The following is a 16,130-nucleotide window of genomic DNA, read 5'->3' as shown; positions in this document are numbered from 1 at the left end:
CAAGCCAAACATTTGTCTCGCTGAGACTGGATATCAGTCGGAGATGCACCAACCACCCAGTCTTTTCCACAGCACCTTAAAAATCTCCGAGGAAGAGGCTGGTACTTAAAGAAATTTTGATGCTTAGAAAGAAGCGTGTCAGACACCTGAGGCATTTCAGCCAGACGCAGCCACAAAGCGGAGAGGGGACACAACCTGCGGGCAGGGACTGAGCCCTCTCCTGAGAGCCGCTGCGCTACGCGCGGGGAGCGGTGCCGGTGCTCGGCGCTGCGCAGCGCCGCGGCCAGACCGCGCTGTGCCGCCCCCTCCCCGCCGGAGCCCTGACACCGCCTCCCTCATTAGCATCCCTTCCTCCTCCTCCTCCTCCTCCTCCGCCGCTGACCGGGGTGCTCCGGCGGCCGGGCGCAGAGGGGTGCATGGCCGGAGCGACGGAGCCGCGGCGGCCCCGGGCAGCAGCAGCCGCCGAGCCGCGCTCTGCTCCGCGGCAGCGCCCGAAGCAACTTTCTCGCTCCGCGGGGTGCGGGAGCGGGGCGATGTGACCGCGTACCCGCCGCCCCGCAGCCGCCCCGGCGGCGGAGCCTCCCCGGCAGCGCAGCGCGGAGCAGCGCGGAGCAGCGGAGTCTCCCGGCGGCGCGGACGCGGAGCGGAGCGGAACCTCCCCGGCGGAGCGGCGCGGAGAGGAGCGGAGCCCCCCCCCCCCCCCCGCCACACACACACCCCCCCGCCTCCCTCCCCGCCGGCGCCCGCAGCCCGGGGCGGGAACGCGGATGCGGCGCGGAGCCCGGCGGCCCGGCGGAGCCCAGCGCGGGGCCGGGCCCTGCCGGGGCGGGCGGCGGGAGGCGCGGGGCGCGGGGGGATGCTGAGCCCCGCCGCCCGGCACCGCGCCCGCCGCCGGGAGATGCTCCTCGTGGTCGCCCTGTGGCTGGCGTGGCAAGAAGCTCCCGCGGCGCCGACCCCCGCGGCGGACGACATCACCCAGGGAGTTGTGAGTTATCCGCGACCCCCTGCTCCTCTCCGCTCCCACCCCACCCGGCACCCGTCTCTCTGGGCTCCCCCCCCCACCACCACCACCTCCGGGCATCGCCGGCCCCCGCGGCGCCGGGCGAGCTGCGGCGGCTGGAAGCGCTCCCCGGAGCGCCCCGCTGCTCGGTGCCCCCCTTTGCAGCCCCTGCCCTCCAGCTTGCACCCGCTGCTCGGTGCCCCTTTACACCCGGTGCGCCCCCCCCCCCCAGCACTCTACGTGGTGCCTCTCGTTGCACCTGGTGCCCCCCCGCGCCCACGGAAGGGTCCATTTACCCCCCCTGCACCCAGTGCTCCCTGCCCCACACCCACTGCACGGAGCCCTGTTGAAGCCAGTGTCCCCCTTCCCTTGCACCCGCTGTACAGTGCATCCCCTTGCAACCATTGCACACCCCCCGCACCCAGTGCATGGTGCCTCCCCCGCACTCTGTGTCCCTCTGCACCCCAGTACGGTGGTCCAACTTTCCCCCAGCCCAGCATCCACGGGGTGACGGCCCCACCAGTGTTCACACATGAATGGTGATTTCTCAGGCGCTGAGAAAGGGCTGGCCTCTCTCAAGGGCTCTCTGCCTGCGGCGGAGCCACACAAACTCCTGCCAGCAAGCAGGCTAAAATGGCACGTTTGGAGTAAGAGCGATCCCTGAGGACTGGGGCACGCTCAGGGACGCATTAGGGGCTGGTCTGCACCGGCGGGAGGCAGAGGGTTGACTTCATTGCAGTTGTCTGCACAGCGTGGGCATCCATGTGGTCCTGCTTCTCCGCTCACAGGTGCCTGCTTGGTTTGCAGGGAGGTGACAGGTTTTAGCAGGCAGTGAGGGCTTAGGTCATGTCCCTGCCAGGTCATGGCGCCAGCAGGTCTGTACAGCTTCACGCCATCCCCTCTGAGAGGGGAGAGATGGAGGCTTTCCTCCTGGAGGCGGAAAAGTTTCTTGTAGCTGATACCAGCCGTAGCTCAGAGAAGCCCCACGACTACGTCAAACCTGGGTGTCGGAAAGCTGGCTGTGGCTGGGCGTGGGTGAGCAGTCCTGGGGCTGGACCCACCAGTGTGCAGAAATTCCCAGAAATTCAGCGAATTTCAAAACGCTGCCTGTGTGCTGCTGTGAAGGAGGGAGGGAGGGAGGATTTGCAGCGCGGCAGGGTTATCTAATGAGCGGGGCTCACACAGGCAGTGCGCCAGGACGCTGCTGCCGCCGCCGAGGCTCGGCCGCCAAGCGCGTGCTCCGGCTCGCAGGCTCCTGCTCAAACACCTGCCGGGAAGGACAAAGCATATTGTTCCCCGTTGGTTCCTAGTGGAATACAAAATGTGGGGAAAATAAGGTACATCTGCATCATTATGGTGCATTTGCTTTCCTCTATAACCAAATGTTAAAGCTGGAATTAATATTTCATGCAAACAGCACACGAATTGGTGTATTCTGCCCCAATCAATTTGACTCAAACTTCGTCTTTGACCTGCTTTTACCCTTGCTACCATACATGCCGCACTCAGCTTTTACAGGTTAAATGTTAATACTCGAGGGGGCTTATTAGTTATTGCAGACAACTTTCAGGCATTAAGGTACTGGGTTTTTGTCCTGGACTGGATTTGAGCCGTAGCTCAAAACCATGCTGAAGAGCTGTGGCAGTCTCGCAAAGCAAAAGGTGCCGGGGATGGTGATAACAGTGCAGAAGGGAACTGCAGGAGAAGGGGATTACAGAGTCCTACGTTAAGACCAAGCTCTATTTGGGCTGGGAAGTACAGAGAAGATGATGTCAGATGGGTGTCTGGGCGATTTCTCCCCTCTGGTGGGCGTGCTTGCTGGGGCAAATACATCTCTCTGGCTCCAGACGGCGCTGGGGGGATTACGAAGGGGTTGATTGTAAAGCAGGTTTGTGCTTATGCCCTCTAATGAGCAGCAGGGAGCAAAAAATGCCAGGTATTTTCAGAGGTGTTTGTCAGGAAAATACCACTGTGTGGGAAGTGAGAGCTTTAAGAAGAATTATTTGACATCCACTTTATGAAGCAACTAAGAAATTAAAGATCTGTGATGCATTTCAACCAAATATTTGAAAACTAGGAAGCATGAAACCATGGCAATAGAAAGCTCCACTAACCTTTGAAAATTATATCCAGCAATTCTCTGCAGTAAATAGAGCACAATGTCAACAGAGCTTTTACATCCCAAATACTCCTCCCTTGCAGCCGAGAGGCTTTCAGCACCGAGCAGAACTGCGCCTCTGAGCTGCGTCCTCCGCGCCAGTCTTGCTATAGGTTTGTTTTAAATGAAACAGTGATGCTGGGCCAAATTAAAGTTCAGCAAAACGAAAGAGGGCTATAATTCAAAGGCAGTTCTTGTTAGAGTGCTGCCCAAAGCCATATAATATTGAATGATTCTCCAGATTTCATTACTAGTGGAATATCCTGCCCAGTTTATAAATCTAGCTTGATTATTAATGTTTTTATTGTTCTCCATTAGCTGTTCTAACAAAGAGAGCATAAAATAGCAGATGGAACAGAGCTTGACTTGAGTGTTTCCCTTGAATTTTAGTACGTTGCTTTTGAGATTTACTACTTTGCATTTTGCACTGCTGCCTGTACAGTAACCCCCCACCCCCTCCTCACCGCAGTGCCCAGCGTTCACAAATTGCATCTTTTTATGGCTGTTGGGCTTGAGCGTCTCAGGGGTGCAAGCAGCAAAAACTTTATATATGTTAGTAGTAACCGAGTAATAAGAGCTCTCACTTCGCTGGGCTTTGAACCAGGTCTGAAGGGAGGTCTAGCTTCAAGTCTTATTTTTCAGAAGAGCCGGCGTGGTGGAGTTTGTACACTGAAGGTGCTGACCTGGAGACCTGCTGGGTTGTAAAGGAGCTGGCTGTTAAGCAGGCAGCTCCTGCCCGCTGGGCTGCGTTACTGCCCGCTGCGGGTACGGCAGCTGTGCGGTGGGACACTGGGCGCCGGGCAAAAGCTGTGGCTTGGGGATGGACTGATGCCCAGCGCTGAGCAAGCTTGGCCCCGAGGGAGATGCTTTGCCCTGGCGCTGGGGTTGCAGGACGGGAGGTGGTGGTGGCATCACTGAGATCATCCCTTGTGGACGTGGGCCCTGGCGTCAGTGGCCGAGGGATGCAGGAGTGCCAGGAAAGTTTTAGTTTGGTTGCGAGAGCGTGGGTGCAAAAAAAAGACTCTGAGCTGCTTTTTCTTGACTGCGTGGTCAAGGGTGACAGGGAAGGTCTGTGCATGCCCCCCAGGCGTTTCTCCAGCTGGGGCTTGCTGGGCATTCCTGGGGGCTTGCGTATGAGCAATGCCTCTCTCGGCCTCCCGCTGACAAAGCCCGTCTGTGTTGTTCCCAGAGAAGCTGCTCCCAGAGGATGGAGGCATTTGCATTCATCAGTGGAGACCACGGACCCGCATCCCCCTCTGCCGCCGTCCCAAGCGGCTCTTTGTTCAGGGCAGGGCCCTCGCCTTTGTGGCAGCTTCTCATTTGAATGACAAGGATGCGCTTGTGGGGAGAGCCGGGGTGGCACGGAGCCCTGGGACGCTGTGCCCCCCCGGCTGGCTGCGGTGGGCCGGGGGGACAGACAGAGATTCCTCTGTGTCCCCACATCAGGGAGCCGAGGGGCAGGAGGAGCAGCAGTCTCCTCCAAGTCTGTGCCCCGCGTCTCCCAGGTGCCAAATTTCAAAGCAGAAGCCGGCCCACGCCTGGGGAACGGGCTCCTTGCTGGTTCTGGGGTGCTTTTCCTGCGTGCAGGAGGGTAGGAGCATCCTGCTGCTCTCGCTGCCAGATGCCCACCTGCAGCTGCACATCCCAGTCCAGCCGCCCTCCCGCTCCCACCTGCCCTGGGATCAGCCAGGAACTCTCCTAAATTGCTGCATTTAGGCACCTGGGGTTGGGCACAGTGTCCCTGAGACATGGCTTACCTCCTGGTTCAAGGCTTGGGATAATCAGCCCTCTTAAAGTAAAATCCTTGTATGGAAATAGGCTCTTCCCTCTATCAGGGGAAACAACCAGGCTCGTAACCTTCTGTTTCTGCTAATGGGGAAACTTAAAAATTGATAATCCCAGTTGGAGCTTCATGCAGTCTTCTAAAATGGCAAGTCTTTCAGAATAAATCTATTCAGAATCAATAGATTCACTAAACAATAATGCATTCAGGCCAACGGCATTGGAGAGAGGAGCTTTGCTCGGCCCCTCTGCCATTAAAGCACTCCATTCCCTTCCCATATGGAGCAGTGGCCATCCCAGGTCCATGAATTCCCTCCAAGAAAGTTAAGCTACCATGTTAAAAAAAAAAAATAAAGTGCTGCTGGTTACATTTTAAGGTACCTCCTGAAGCCAAAGCACAATGCAAACTAAATTAGCTTGAGAAAAGGCTGGCTAGAAGCTTTCAAATAGACAGGCTCCTGTGAAAGCATTTAATCTGATATTAAAGCCCTGGCTGGTTTGAACCGCTACTTCCCTTTCAGATTTGAGCACCCCAGACCTCCAGATACAGTAATGCAATTTCCTCCTGTGCTTGGCTGCTATTGTGGGCTCAGCCGTGTGAGTTACCCAGGGCAGTTAAGCTAAATTACCCGCTTTAATGAGACTCTGCCTTCAGGAAGGGTTCAGAGCAGGTGGGTGAAACCCTGCTGTCACTGGGGGCTTCCCCATGGTTGATGCCGGGGATGGAGCGGGTGAGCTCCCACCTTGGCTTCGCTCTTCATCCTTGGGCGCTGCAGCGAAGTGTTGGGGGGTAGAAGCAGCTTCTGGCTGGCAGGAACCCCCCAGCTGGACCCCGCCATCCCTGGTGGCAGCGTGCGGTGGAGCTGTACCTCTGTGCCCTCCTTCTGCCCCTAAAAACTCCTGGGGCTCTCACAAGGGAGGTCGCTGCCTGCGTGCGCCTACCTGACTCAGCCTGCGATGTTTCATTATTCTCCCTCATTAAATTAAACTTGCAAGGAGGCAACGTGAAACGCAGCGTGCTCCCATCCCCTGCCTGGCATCGGACGGGGCTCTCCTAGTTTGGTGTCTGGGTGTGACTCACTGGTGGGACCACACGCGTCTGCCCCACCGAGGACACGGGGGTGACATGGGTGACATAGTCATGAAACCGAGGGGCTTGGATGTTTCTGACACCCTGTTTTGTCCCTGCGGGTTCATTAGTGCCAGCGGCGGCTCGCTCTGACTCATCACCGGGGCCGCGTGCTAATTTCTCATTATTTACTCATTGGCAAAAGTGCTGCAGCAATGGGCTGTGTGGCTCCGGGAAAGGTCATGCTGCGGCTGAGGGAACCTTTATTTCTGGATGCTGTAGGAACAGGCGTGTACACTGCGTGGGTCTCAGGTCCTAGCTGGCCTTGTGGAGGTGACAACGTGGGAGGGAAAAGCCCTCGCATCTCAGGTGCGAATTGCCGGCTGATGGTGAACCTGGGCCACCGCATCATCGCTCTTTAAAGTGTCTTGTTCAGAGTAGAGCTGCACTTGAAAGCCAAGGATTTGCTTTCAAAATAACCTGAGATCTGACAGCAACAGTTCTCAAAATGCTTTCTTTAATCAAAATCACTTTAAATGGGTAGATTTGGGAGTTTCGGAAGCTCTTGCTGCTGCATGCATGCAGCTGCGTCTTCTTTGTCCCAGATTTTTATGAGGATTGTCTCTGATTTCTGGGTCAGAGAATTAAGAGATTTGATGTTATATTAAAAAAACCCACACCAAACCACATATGCAAAGTTAAATCCAGTGCAAAACAAAGCAGATGTGTGGGGGCGAGGGGAAGAAGCTGCTGAAGGTCCGGAGAGTTTTAGATGAGCATAATGAGAAACTGCCTTTGACAACGGGTTTGTTCAGAGGAAAGTCCTGCCGTGACTGACATGGAGTAAATGCCAACAGAGGAGTGTGGTCTTCAGATGGGACTCTGGCAGTTTGATTAGCCATGATGATTTAATAGAAAAGAACCCGATTAAATCTGAGGAATTTCCTGCATCAGAATAAACTGTGTGCACAGAAAATCGTTCTTCTAAGAAATCTGGAGATGATCTACAGCTCCTGGTGAGAACGGTCTGAATACGGTGATTTGGAAAGTGGCAGTATATTCAGGAATATTTTTTTTTGTACTATTTTTTCAAAAGGGAGTTTCTGCCTGTTGACTGTCAGTGGTCAGGCAGAGTTCTTCACACTGGCTGACATATTCTTTCATCCTGACAATATTGATCTTTTGGGTGAACAAAAGCAATTTTACCTGTGTCACAGGGTCCTTGCTTGAAGGTGATGGACATGTTTGGACTATATCATCTTGTCATTTAACAAATCCCAGCTGGCATCTCCTGTGGTTCAGCTCCCAGCTGCTGAAGATCACCCGACAGCCCAGGCACTGCCGTTACCTGGGTTTGCTCTGCAATTCAAGTGTGTCCTACACGGCCCGCTACACACGTCCTTCTTTAAGGATGCAGGACAAAAGGTTCCTCATCCAAAATACAAGTGGGAGATAAGAGGTCTGGACTGCTTCATCCACAAGTTTGTCTTCATTTGCGGAGGTTACCTGCCCTATACCACGGTGGGGGCATTTAACCCCCATACAGCTTCCCCAGGGCTCCCATCCCAAACCGCCTGGCTCTGGATTTTTCCACTTCCCACCAAATGCCCCTTGCTGGAGATGACAGACTACCAAGACATCAAAAGGAAGCTTCACAGGCAGTTGCCAGACTTTGGGGATCTCACTGTCCAAGGCTTTTTTGAGGTTGAGAAAGCAGATCTGAGAGCGGTGTTGGGACCAAGTGAGCAGCTGAACCCTGGAGGGGACCTGAATGGGATAAAAAGATGGAAAAGACTGGTGTGCGAGGAAGGGGTTCCCATGGGATCCCTTTTGTTTTGATCCCTGGAAACACTCATCTGAGGAAGCGGGCACTTGATTGGCCGCTGTAGACTTTCCAAAATATTGCGAGTTGTAGGCTATACTGCTTGTTCTCAGGCTTTGACTGTCTATCTATCAGTCAACCCTTCATGAAGATTTGCTTTTCTCAGTGAGATGTTGTCACATGCAGAAGTACTGCTGCTGATACTGTGGCTGAAGTACATCTCAGGAGATGGATTTTTCATGTTTCCTTCGAAGTCGAAGCTGTGATTCCTGATGCCCTGAGCTGCTGGGTGGCTCTGCTGGGCTCCTCCACAGCCACCCTGGAGGCAGTGCCTTCTCAAAGGCCTATAATTACCAAAAACTTGGAGGTCTCCTTTGCTGAAGGGTATAACACAAGAAAATGCTCCTTTTGTCTTACTGTAGTTCCTGGGAAGTTTGGTTATAGGATCCCAGGGAAAGCACAAGGAGCAAAATGATACCATGACTGCTAGAGACAATCCCACCACGACTCCAGATCTAATTACCTGTAAGCTCTGAGGTTGATGAATTCAGCCTTTGGGAAAGGATGTCAGGTCTTGTTTATGACTGAGCAAGAGAAAAACGAAGCAGTCTCTTCTGTTTTTCTTGAGCCCACCGTGTGGGATGTCCTCCAGAGATATTACATCCACTCAACATTAGTTATGTCCTAGCTGGTGCTTGGTTGAGGCTGTGCCTTTGCCAAGGCACGTGGTGGGGAGCATGGGGAGCTCCCACCAGCCCGTAGGCTTGTTCCCACCTTGTTACTTGTGTTTACTTTGTCGTTGCTGTTCCTTTTTCATGCTCATAGTGTCCCTCCGGCACATCTGCCAACAGCAGGGCAGTCAGTGATGCTGCTCAAGAAGCATCTTTGCTCCTTTGATAAATTCTCTGCATTAAATTGGCTTTTATTTTTCTTGTTTGTTCTCCATTTTCTGGCTGCTCGGCAAATTCCCCGTTGCTCTGTACCAAGCCATGCTGTCTCTGCCTTTGCATCCTTCATGTCAGAGATGCATTTTTGTTCAAAAGCTAGAGGAAATTGGGTTCACAAAAGGGAAATCCCTCATAGACGTGCCTGTGAAATGGCAACGTGTTCTATATAAAGGCGCAGCTAAAGAGAGGTAGGTGGTTTGGGACTTTTGCCACATTTTGTTTATGCTGCAGAAATGTATCCTCCAGGCCTGATCAATGAGACTCCGAAATGAGAAATAATCTTGCACGGCCTCAGCCGGCACTGAAGTGTACAGCAATCCGGTTCTTCCTCCCGGGCTGGATGCATGTCGTATTTCATGACAGAATGACAGCCCTGTCAGACAATCTGTTGCTGTTTTGGCATTTCTAATACACCTCATGCTTTGGTACACACTCACTCAGTGTCCAGCAAGATCAAGATAATCTAGAGGAAATCAGCTGTCACGCTCCAGAGTCCCATATGGGCGGTGAACAGGGCAACAGTGATTTGAGTAGTCTTCTACGAGCTCACCTGGCTTAAAAAACTCACCCACGAAGATACTAAAATTCTCTTTCACTGCCTAAAACCCAGAGCACCAAGTCCCTGATCTACCGGGCTCTGAGGCACGAGATGTAGTTGTTGATCAAGCAACCGCATCGCTCACTGAAAGGTGACCTGAGCTCCGAGCACCAGGTCTCTAATAGTCAAAGGCTTCCCTTCGTGAAGGGTGTCCGGTCCCGTCTGGAGTTGGGTGGCTTTCGTGGGGTTCCGTCCTTTGACCATCGCTGCAGCTCCCTGAGGTTAGGTGCAGCTCCCTGAGGTTAGGTACAGCTCAAGGGGCTCCACGTGAGAGGTGGCTGCTGGATCAGCACTTGGCAGCATTCGGCTCTTAAGAGCTGCTTTGTTCCCCATCAAACTGTGGCAGTGCGGAGTCGCGTAGTGAAGGAAGAAGCTCTTGATGTATTCGCTCAGAGTTGTGGTATGAACGCGAACGCTGCTGTGTAGGCGCCGGTGGCAGTTTGCATGTGGTTAGCCTGCACCTCGGCAGTGTCCTGGCAGCGCTGAGTCCTGTCGCCACTCGTGATGCTGCTGGGAGCCAGAGGCATTGAAGAAGAGGAGCTGGGCCTGCCCTGGCTGCAGCTGCGGGATGCAGCTCTCCCAGGTGATGCCCTGGAGTGACTTCTGCCTTCTGGACACTGCCAGGTCTGGGCTGACCCCGGGCTGGGGTAGGAGTGTGCCCCATGGATCTGCTCTGCAAAGCCCATCTGCTGAGCTGGACCATGCTCTTTACATCCATGCTTCTGTTACTGGGGGGTTTACTTTCACTGGTCTATCTCTTTCCAGCTAGGTCTTTCCCTGCATCAGGGTTTGCCAGGGGCCCAACAGCGCCCTGCGGACAAAGCCGTTTCCCCAGAGGAGCGGCTCCTGAGGGTTCACGCTCCCTGCCTGGGCTGCGCGCGGGGATGCAGAGGTTGGAGATGGGTGATGGTGGGTGCCCCTCCGCACCCGCTGGGGAAGGCCCGTTCACCTCCCCACGGCCCCTCGGCGTTAGCAGAGCTGTTCCAGAAAATCGCCTCTTTTTTTCTTTCTGCAATAGCAAACGTCTTGGTGAGCCAGGGCTCCCGCGCTGAGATCTCCCCGCTCCCAGCCTTTGCAGGGAGCTCTCCTGGGAGATGTACATCAACCGCTTTTCTTCTGCAGACGAAACCCCAGGGCGAGATCCCGTCCCTGCGCCTCCGGCGTGCCCCGGCTCCTGCCGCGGTGGGGCCGTGGGTGGCGGGAAGGGGCCGCGCAGCCCCCGGGGCCGGGCGGGCGCTGCTCGGGGACACCGCTGCGTCCCCGTCGGTGTCGTGCCGGTGCCCTCTTGTGGAAACTGGGAAAATATCCGAGAAAATATGTTGGTGCTGGGCTGGGTGCGGAGGCTGGAAACTCACCTGTGGGAGCGGGGTGGAGTGCTGGGCTCTCCCCCCGGGTCTGCGCCGTGCCCAGCCCTCCGGGCTGCTGCCCGAGTGCCTTTTTTTATTGCCATTATTAATAGAGGGTGAGAGAAATGGTATTAACTTAGACTGGGATGCAGGGGCTCCCAGCATTCAAATCCTGCCCCTTGGTACAGACCTTTGGTCACTAAATCTCTCTGTGGCGACAGTAGTCCATGCTTTAAGTGAATAAAGTTTGCCAAGTGCCTTCTGCGCCTCCTTGCTCTTATTCTGCAGTGATTGCCATTTACCCTGTAGCAAATACCTTTATCAACAGCTGCACAAACTTTGACTTTCTTCTTGAAGTAGCATACCACGGTGCTGAGCCCGCCGAGTATTTCCCGTGGCCGCAGAGCAGGCACAGACCCACCATCGCCCGTCTGCGGCAGCTCTGCCGCTCTCCTCGGGAAGGCGTTACGCCGCTTCGGCCACCTCCTGAAAATGTCAGCGAGTGAACGTCCCCATGGGACCGCAGTGCCAACATGCTGGCTCTTGCCTTCGCAGCCCAGCACCACCCCTCCGTCGCACTCGGGCAGCTCCGGCCGCAAAGGGCGATGATTAATAACTGCCCTGGAGCAAACCTGCTGGTGCCAAGCATCTTCTGACACCGCCAATCGCCTTGCTTCCAGGCCCCTTTGTAATAGCTGGCAGAAATCGTGCTATGCTGTGTAGGAAATGCCAGCCCGGCACCGTCGGTCTGTTTTCCATCCTCTGTTCTGGTTTCCCAGCCCTGTGGGACCCTGGTGAACTGCGTGCCCATCTCCCACCTCCACCGCGGGAACAGCTCAGGCAGTGGATATAGCTCTGCTGCTCAGGAAGCCCCAGTCCCACAGCTTCCCTGAGTTAAAGTTCTCCTTATCTTCTCCACATTTCTCTCCTATCTCATTTATTAATATCCTGTTCCTGAAAAAACAGCCTCTGTTTTAAATTTCTAAAGAATTTTAACTATTAAAACCAACGTGTCTCCTCCTGCATTTCGCAGGCTTGGCAGCTCCTTTTCCTTCCATGCTTTCCTGGAAAGCAGTGCCTACAAAAGCCCAGCCATGTTGGCAGAGGTCATCGGCGCCAGCCCGAGGCAGGGGCTGCGCGTCGTCGGAGGCAAAAGGGAGCCAGAGTTGTGGAAGCTTTGCGACGAATTCATCCGGAATCCTTGGGGTGACTCGGTGTCCCTCCTGTATCATGCCTGTCTGGGTGATCACAGATACTTATTTTTGCTTGTCTATTTAGAGGAATCGATTCTCCGGGCAAGGACATCTGCTTTTTTTGTAGCTCTGGGATCATCTCTCAGCCTCTAGGTTATCTAGACCCATACCGTGTCTGAACCCTGACAGTCCTGAATTCATTTCCTTTCAGTGAGGGACAATATTGTATTTCTGATTTTGTGTACAGGGAACTCAGTCTTGGGAGCCAGGCTTGTTCAGAGCCAGGTTTGAACGGGGACGAGGAGCTGAGCCCTTCCTCACATGCTCAGAGAGGCTCGGATCTTACTCAGAGCCAAGAGATACAACTGCAGAAATTCAATTAACGTTGCAAAACCCTTTAAAGCAGAGTTTCTGGCAAAATTGCCAGCTCTGCTGTGCAAGTGGGTAGGATGCCTGAGCGGCCTCCACAGGGATCTGTCACAAAATAACAAATATTTCCTTGCTCGGATGGTTGTGAGGACAACAGAGGAAATTGATATGGCACGCTCTCCTCAGCCAGGGTAGCCTTGAACCCTAAAGAGAAAATTAATTGGCAGCCAGCTCCCCAGCACATCACCTCGGGATGCTCCAAAGAGCTGGAAGTTGCTGGGTAGCCGCTGGGAGTGGGTGATGTGCCGGCTTGGACCACCTGGGGAAGGGTGCAGGGTCTGGCCATCGTCTGTGGGTGATGAACCAGGGCTGGTGTGGAGCCCTGAGCAGGGGCTGGTGCAGAGGAGGTCATCTCAGTTTGCAAATTGGGCATATATTGTTTATAGCAAAAAAAAAAGTGACCGCCTGCAGCCATGACTGAGCCTGGTGAAATAATACTAATAAAGGCAGTGGGAGGTGGAGTAAAGGATGCACCCAGTCAGTTCCTCCACGAGGATGAGAGGGGCAGAGGGAATTGCTCTGTTGAGATAATGCCAATACCTCCATTTTTCAAGGGCTTACAGGTCTCCATCCACATCGTCCTGGAGAAGGAGCTCATTCCTGGGGAAGGCCACACACCATGGGAGCAACATTGCTTTCTGCTGTGATCACATCATCAAAGTCCAGATGGGACATGCTCAAGCCATCCGAAAAGGAGATGACCAGAACCGGCCCTTCTTTGGGGACTGTGCAGAAATAGGGGTGTTTGACTGAGGGATCACTGCTGGTTCCCAGCTTGCCTTACATTCAAGGGGCATAAGGGCCTATTAGCCAGAAAAAAGGGTGGTTCTGTTCCTCATTAAGAAGCATAAAGGAAATTAGTTGTTTCCACAGCATCAAAACAGCTGAAGAAAGCTGGTGGACTCCAGTCTCCCTGGGCCTGACTTGCTGGCACGCGGCGGGGTGGGAGGTAACCTCGGCAAGAGCAGCGACCGAAGCAGCTGCAAACAAATCCTTTAAGGACTCTCCTGACATAAATAAACATGGAAAATAAATGATGTCCCCGGCACTCTGCCCTCAACTGATGGGAAACAAGCTGCATTAACATAGTAGTTCAATAACCTGGAAGAGCTTCAAAAGAGACCTGCTCGCCAGCCCCAGGAGAAGGGGGAGCGCTGCCTGCGAGCATGCAAAACAAGGTTATGAAATGTGGCAGAGCACGAAACGATGGGATGAGAAAGTACTCGCAAATTGAATTAGGAGTGATGATGGTTTTCCTACGAGGAAGAGCAGAAAGGAGAGGAGGTGTCTGTAGCTGGTGGTGGATGTGCAAGGTGAGGGCAAGGGTGCCAGGTTTGTACCCTGAACTTTGGAGCTGTGACCTGGGATAGTCGCCTGGGTTTTCTGTCTGTCACATGAGTAGTGCTTTCTGCAGGGGAATATGGTGAGAGTTAAGATGAGGGCACATAAAGTCTCCTAGGGGACTGAATGATGTAAATCCCATCCCCACAGGTGCAGAAGTAGGTGCCTAGGCAGAGGGGGCTGCCGGGGTGGCTGCTCCCGCTGTCGTGGGCGGCTGCCCCGGCTCTTTGTGACACAGAAAACCTTGAACTTCACCCCCAGCCCACCCTGCTCCTTCCTGCTTCCCACTGCTTCAGCCCATCTCCTGCTTCAGCTTTAATTAGACAGGACGGGGCGTTACCCCGGTATTCAGCAATCCCTGAAAGCTTCTCTCTTACTGCAGCCTCTGGATGGATCGGAGGGGTTACCGCTTCTTTTATTCAGACCGTTGTATTTCTCCAGCTTCTCTAGAAAATTCCCTTTGTTCATTAAACGATCTGTCTGTTAGGGCCCAGATGGCTGCTTTTCTCTCAGCTTTAGAAATCGCCTGCTTAATTTCCCTGGTGCCCTGCCAGCCCTGCGCCAGGGAGGGGGAAGGAGAGCGCGCGCGGCCGGACATGCACCGATGAGCCGTGGCCGAGAGGCTCTTGCAGGGCTTTCCCGGCACCACCGTCTCTACCCACAGGGACAGCTCTGGGCAGGACGGGGAGGACCAAAAAATGCCACGGTATGGTGGAGCGATGGCTGGAAGACCCTTTCCACCTGCTCAGGGTCTCCTGGTAATCCTGTTTCTCTCCCCTGCCCTACCAAAACAGCACCCGGGGGGGCTTGGTCCCGGGGCTCACATCTCTGACAGCCTTTTCCTATTTCCAGCCTTGTGCTAGTGCTGTTTCCTTGTGTTTTGAATTTAACTCTTAACGTTAACTCTTGATTTTGGTGCGCTGTGCTTGTGATGCCAGTGACCCATGCCTGTGGCAGGTATTGGGTGCCCAAGGCATCCCTGGGCATCACCACCCATGTGTGCCAGTGAAGGCCTGGGCACCCCAAAAACCCCACACCGTCAGAGTCCAGGACAAGAAAACCAGACACAGCTGAAAGCGGTACTAGCGTTTTAGGCGGAGGGGGGAGTGCTGTGACCCTGGCTGGGTTTGGGGGTACAGGGGGGAGGCTTTGCAGGAACCTGCCCTGCTCTGCTGTGGATTCAAAAGCAAGAAAGCCAGGCTCAGAATTTCCTCGGTGCTCGAGGGAAGGCGTGTTACAATCAGGCAAGGCCTAAATATTTTTTATATACTGACTTTTAACATGCAGCTCCATTCTAGAGAAAATGTTGTTTGGGAGGAGGGCCGCCGTGTGAAAGCAGCACTCCATCAAGGCAGCTGACAGCAGTGCCCTGCTGCGGAGGCTGCGGAGGTAACGCTGTGTGGCTTTGCTCACTCGTGCGTTTTGCAGCCCTTCCTACTCTCCTCCTAAAGCCGCTTTCACAGGAGGGGCCCCTCCAGAAAGGCAAGCCTGCAAAAGTTGGTTTGGTGACTCAACCAACGCGTGCCTGTGTTGATGTCTTAGCAGCAGAAGGAGGCTCAGGACCCACTAAAAGAAATCACATCTTCACTTCATCACAATTCTTTATTCCTTTGCTGCAGGTAGCATTGCAGATAAGTGGCCTCTTTGATGAGGGGGTGCTAGCAGCTTTTATGGAATCGAACTCTTGCTCATTTTCACTGCCTCATTTCACAGCCTCCCAGCACTGTGTTGTTTGAGCTTCCAGGTGCATGTTGCTGTTTTATGTAGAAAGACGAGTTTGGGCCTGAGGTGGGTGAGGGATGTGCATACTGCAAACGCATCCAGGGGCCTGATGTGCCGCAGAGGTGCCGGACACCATCTTCCACTGGAGGAGGAGGTTCAGCAGGGGTCTGATGCTGCTGAACCCCTCCAGGTCCCCCCCGCCGCGGCTGCCCTTCTTGGGGGTACCACCTCCCCTTCGCGTTTCAGATGTAATGCAGAAAATGCATCTTATCTTGAACGCATCTTAATGCAGTCATGCTAAATTTAAAGCTCACCTTGGCAGGGCAGCCCAATGCATGAGTTCGCTCATTCATTTTGTGTCTCAGCATCCCTTAGTCACACCTGGATTTGGATTAACCTCCTTCATCTCTCCCTCCACCCTTTTTGGCTGGTTCAGATATCTGTGCAATTTTTACTAAGAGAGGAGAGGAGGCCTCACTGACTTCCCCAGAAGGACCCTTGACAGTAACATTTCATTGCCAGGTGATGGGTGCACTTAATTGAATTCCTTTCTCCTTATTCTAAGGCAATTGCAGAGCAAAAGCCTCTTGTGAGAGTGCTTCGCTGCAGCATGGGCCCGACCCCTGCACGCTGCCGGGCCATCTCCCTGCTGCCGGAGCTGCTAATTCGGGAGCTCGGGGGGCTGCCGGTCTCATGGCAGCACTGAAGAATAATTGGTGCTGT

At 54.2% G+C, this 16,130-nt stretch overlaps 1 protein-coding gene across 1 annotated transcript in view; it reads left to right on the top strand.

Annotated features, from left to right (window-relative positions):
• Positions 1–861: 861 nt before the first annotated feature.
• Positions 862–16,130, top strand: part of MMP17 (matrix metallopeptidase 17) — a 68,766-nt gene continuing 53,497 nt past the window's right edge. The window contains exon 1 of the mRNA XM_050906937.1: positions 862–985. Within this exon, the coding sequence (XP_050762894.1) occupies positions 899–985 (87 nt within the window). The 5' untranslated portion in view covers positions 862–898. The remainder of the gene's footprint in view (positions 986–16,130) is intronic.

Source organism: Gymnogyps californianus, chromosome 16 (genome assembly GCF_018139145.2).
Source record: "Gymnogyps californianus isolate 813 chromosome 16, ASM1813914v2, whole genome shotgun sequence".
Lineage (NCBI taxonomy): Eukaryota > Metazoa > Chordata > Aves > Accipitriformes > Cathartidae > Gymnogyps > Gymnogyps californianus.
This window is presented reverse-complemented; position numbering and strand designations above follow the sequence as displayed.